General features: G+C 39.0%; 2 protein-coding genes across 2 annotated transcripts; both read right to left on the bottom strand.

Annotated features, from left to right (window-relative positions):
* Positions 1-357: 357 nt before the first annotated feature.
* LOC145296162 (uncharacterized) lies at positions 358-1,449 on the bottom strand. The gene has a single exon (XM_080142371.1). It carries the CDS (start codon positions 1,447-1,449, stop codon positions 358-360), a length of 1,092 nt encoding a protein of 363 aa, XP_079998497.1.
* Positions 1,450-1,499: 50 nt separating this feature from the next.
* LOC145296161 (uncharacterized) lies at positions 1,500-1,976 on the bottom strand. Its single transcript, XM_080142369.1, has one exon. It carries the CDS (start codon positions 1,974-1,976, stop codon positions 1,500-1,502), a length of 477 nt encoding a protein of 158 aa, XP_079998495.1.
* Between the last annotated feature and the right edge of the window lie 1,385 nt (positions 1,977-3,361).

The raw sequence follows: 3,361 nt of genomic DNA, 5'->3' as shown, positions 1-3,361 counted from the left end.
AAAGTCCTTGTCTTCAGAGGGCTATTTACGAGCACTATATCTCCTGGTTTTACTTTATCTTCAAAAGAACAACCAGCTATGCTCATTGCTCTTTCTCTGAGACTCAATAAATAGTCCTCATTCAAAACTTTCCTAAATTTAGTTAGGCTTTCTTCCCGGGAACGCAGGGTTTGAATCAAGTCACTTCGACTAATAGGATCGATTGTTTCCAGGTCCTGGTTTTCCAACCGTATTATTATTCCCTGACGAACATTCGCATTCATGAGAGAGTTAGGGGCTGGTAAGTAGGTCGAATTTGGTATTGAAAAGGAAACGGCATTATAGCGTTTACATTTCACACGAGTACTAACCACATTTTTAACAGCCTGTCTGACTTGTGGTATCCAGTAACTGAAAGTGTATCTTTATGTTAAAATCAGATTTAACTTTCTCAGACATTTGAGCTATGACCTGCAATCTATTCCGTACAAATAAATTTTTCGTTTGGACGAAGTCAGCCAAAATCCGGGACAGAACTACCTGAGCATCTGTGATTACATAGACGCCTTTTATAGGAATGTCTTTTAGATACTCTTTTATAAAAGGGAAGCATTTCATTGCTAAAAATACTGCTAGAAGTTCCAACGTTGGGAGGGAGTTTCCCTGCAAAGGAGCTATTTTCGCTTTGGCAAATACCAAGGATGAATTTCCATCCTGTACTGCATATACCGCAAACCCATATGCGGTTTTAGACGCATCACAGAAAAAGAATAATTTTTTATCCTTTCCGTCGTCTATAACCCTCCTGGGGAAAGATACAGAGTCTAACGCTGATAAATCTTTTGCCAACGTTCTCCAAACTGAACTCATACCTTGAGGAACTATATCATCCCAATTCAGTTTTTGTCTCCATATTTCTCTCATCAATAAACGACCTCGCACTGTCACAGGTAGATACAGAGACAAAGGATCAAATAACTTTGAGGTCTCAGATAATATTCTCCTCTTAGTTGATGCCTCAAAGTCGCATGATGGTGAGGAGACTCCTATAGAATCTTGTACAGGATCATATTGATACCCCAGCACCTTTTCCCAACCAGAATCGAATCCTGATAGCGTTCCATCTGCCTCCATTTTCTTTTGGAGTGTTACACAGTTGGAATTGCAAGACTGTACATTAAAATTTCCCTTCTGCAGACGCTCTCTCGCAGAGATATACAAATCAGATAGATTTTCTGCATTATTCGCAGTTTTCACTAGGTTGTCAACATAAAAACTGGATTTCAGTGCCTCCGAACATTCATCCAAATTGAATTTCTCTGCATGAAACTTTAACACGTAATTTAAAATAAAAGAACTTGCATTGAAGCCCAAAATAAGGGTTTTGTACTTGTCGCAATGTAATTTTTCACCTTTCTGCCAAAAAAAGCAAAACCGATTACGATCCTTTTCCGATGCCAGACGAATCATCAGAAATGCTTTTCTGATGTCAGCCACAAGACATATCGGTTTGTTCGGAATCAGATCATCAATTTTAACATGTCGCTCATCAGGTTCACTCCAGGATATGCTGCTTCGTTCAATGATACTGAGCCCTTATGTTTATAAGAACAATTAAATACCGGTCTCACCTTGGTAGTAGTCTGGTCTGTATGTTTTAGCACTGGGCTATGGGGAATCCATATATAGTCTTTAAATTGTTCAGGAAGCACAATTATTCCTTCAATAATACCCTCGTCTTTTTGTTGTTGAAAAACTTGCAGACACTGATTATACAAGTTTTCCTTCGCCAGATCCTTATTAACCTTTTCTAGTACCCTAATAGCAGCATTGTAATTAGAAGGTACCGATTTTAATTTATCTTCATACCACTGAAGTTTTACATAATAGAGAGCATCTTCGTATGTGATGGAATCTCTAAACTGCTTAACCTTCTCTTCATTCAAGGTGGAGAATTTCTCGTCAATGGGTAATCCAATAGATTCAAGGTTGGACATGTTTTCCAACCCTCGTTGGACACTACTCTCTTCAAACCAATTTTTAGAGGGTCTGGATAGGATTCCCCGGGGTGAACCACGTAGTTGATTCTGGAGGATGGAAGTGGTGGAGTTTTCGTCAACACCTCTGCATAATTAATATGTGTTCTTTTTTGGTTTTTAATCTGGTGTTTATATAGAGAAGAACACCTGTTTCCAGAGGGGATTAGTCCTTTTTCTGGTCTCGAATGCTGCTCCATACATGCAAGGGACTATTTTTAAAGGTTCCAGGTACTGGATTGCGTCAAGTCCTAGTAACCCATCTATAGTAACCAAATCCTCCTTTGCATTAAACTTTGCAGTCTGCGATTCTTTAAATTTCCAAGAATCTGAGTAAGTCCTTCAAGGCTGTAAGACAAGTTCAACTTGGTCGCAAGAATCTGAAGATTATGTGTTTTGCCGGGCATCAAATTCAATCGCAACGATATTTCCTTAAAGGTTTTAGGAGTCGTTCCTAAAAAGGCCTTTACTTCCATTATTTTATCCTTTGCGAAGGAGAGGCAATTTAACTTCTTTCAAATTAATGGTCCAAATAAGTTCTTTGACTGCCAGTGTCTAACAGGCAGTTTACCTTCACTTTTTTATCTCCTCTTTGCACTATTATTTCAATTATGGGAGAAAGGAAAGCATTATCATCTTTGTATGTAGGCAGGTATCAACCTGTATACTACTCGTAACAGTTGAGCACATAGCAGTCATGTGTCCTTTAGAGTTGCATCTATGGCAGCAAATTTTTCTTGGTGTCCTTAATGGACACATATTTCCCAAGTGAGATCTCTTTAGGCACCGAAAACAAAGACGCAGCTCTCTACACCGGGTTATCCTGGCTTCATGGGTCGTATAGTTGCCAAAGTCCTCAGACAAATGTTTATTGCTTTTGCAAAAGTCGCATCTTACCTCGTATCTCAATTCGGTATTAAAAGTTTTAAGAGACAAGGTTTTGATCGTCTCCTCTGGCCTCATCTTAGATTGCAGCCTAGGTTTGGACATCAGTACCTTGGTCGGCTGTCTGGCAACTAGCATTTATTTCACTATTCTTGGTGTTTCCTTCAATAGTGTGGACAATGTCGGGTAGGTAGTCCCAGAGATTCGTAAGAGTTCTCCCTTTACTTCGGGCGGAAATTTCGCAAATAACGCTTGTGTTATTATTATTGCTCCAGCTGACTTATCGTCATATAAGTCACAACTATACGACGCCCCTAGCTCCCAATATATCCGCCTGGGTCTTTATCATAATTTTTTTAAATCCTTCCAGGTTTTTAGGATTATCTAACTGGAAATCTAATATTTCCTTAATTATTTCACCTCTTATCTCTTCCTCGTCCAAATATTGGTCCTTTAATAGC

This window comes from Euprymna scolopes, chromosome 16 (assembly GCF_053919585.1).
Source record: "Euprymna scolopes isolate OS-2025 chromosome 16, ASM5391958v1, whole genome shotgun sequence".
NCBI classification, from domain to species: domain Eukaryota; kingdom Metazoa; phylum Mollusca; class Cephalopoda; order Sepiida; family Sepiolidae; genus Euprymna; species Euprymna scolopes.
The sequence above is the reverse complement of the archived record's forward strand: the minus strand, read 5'-3'. Positions and strand labels throughout refer to the sequence as shown.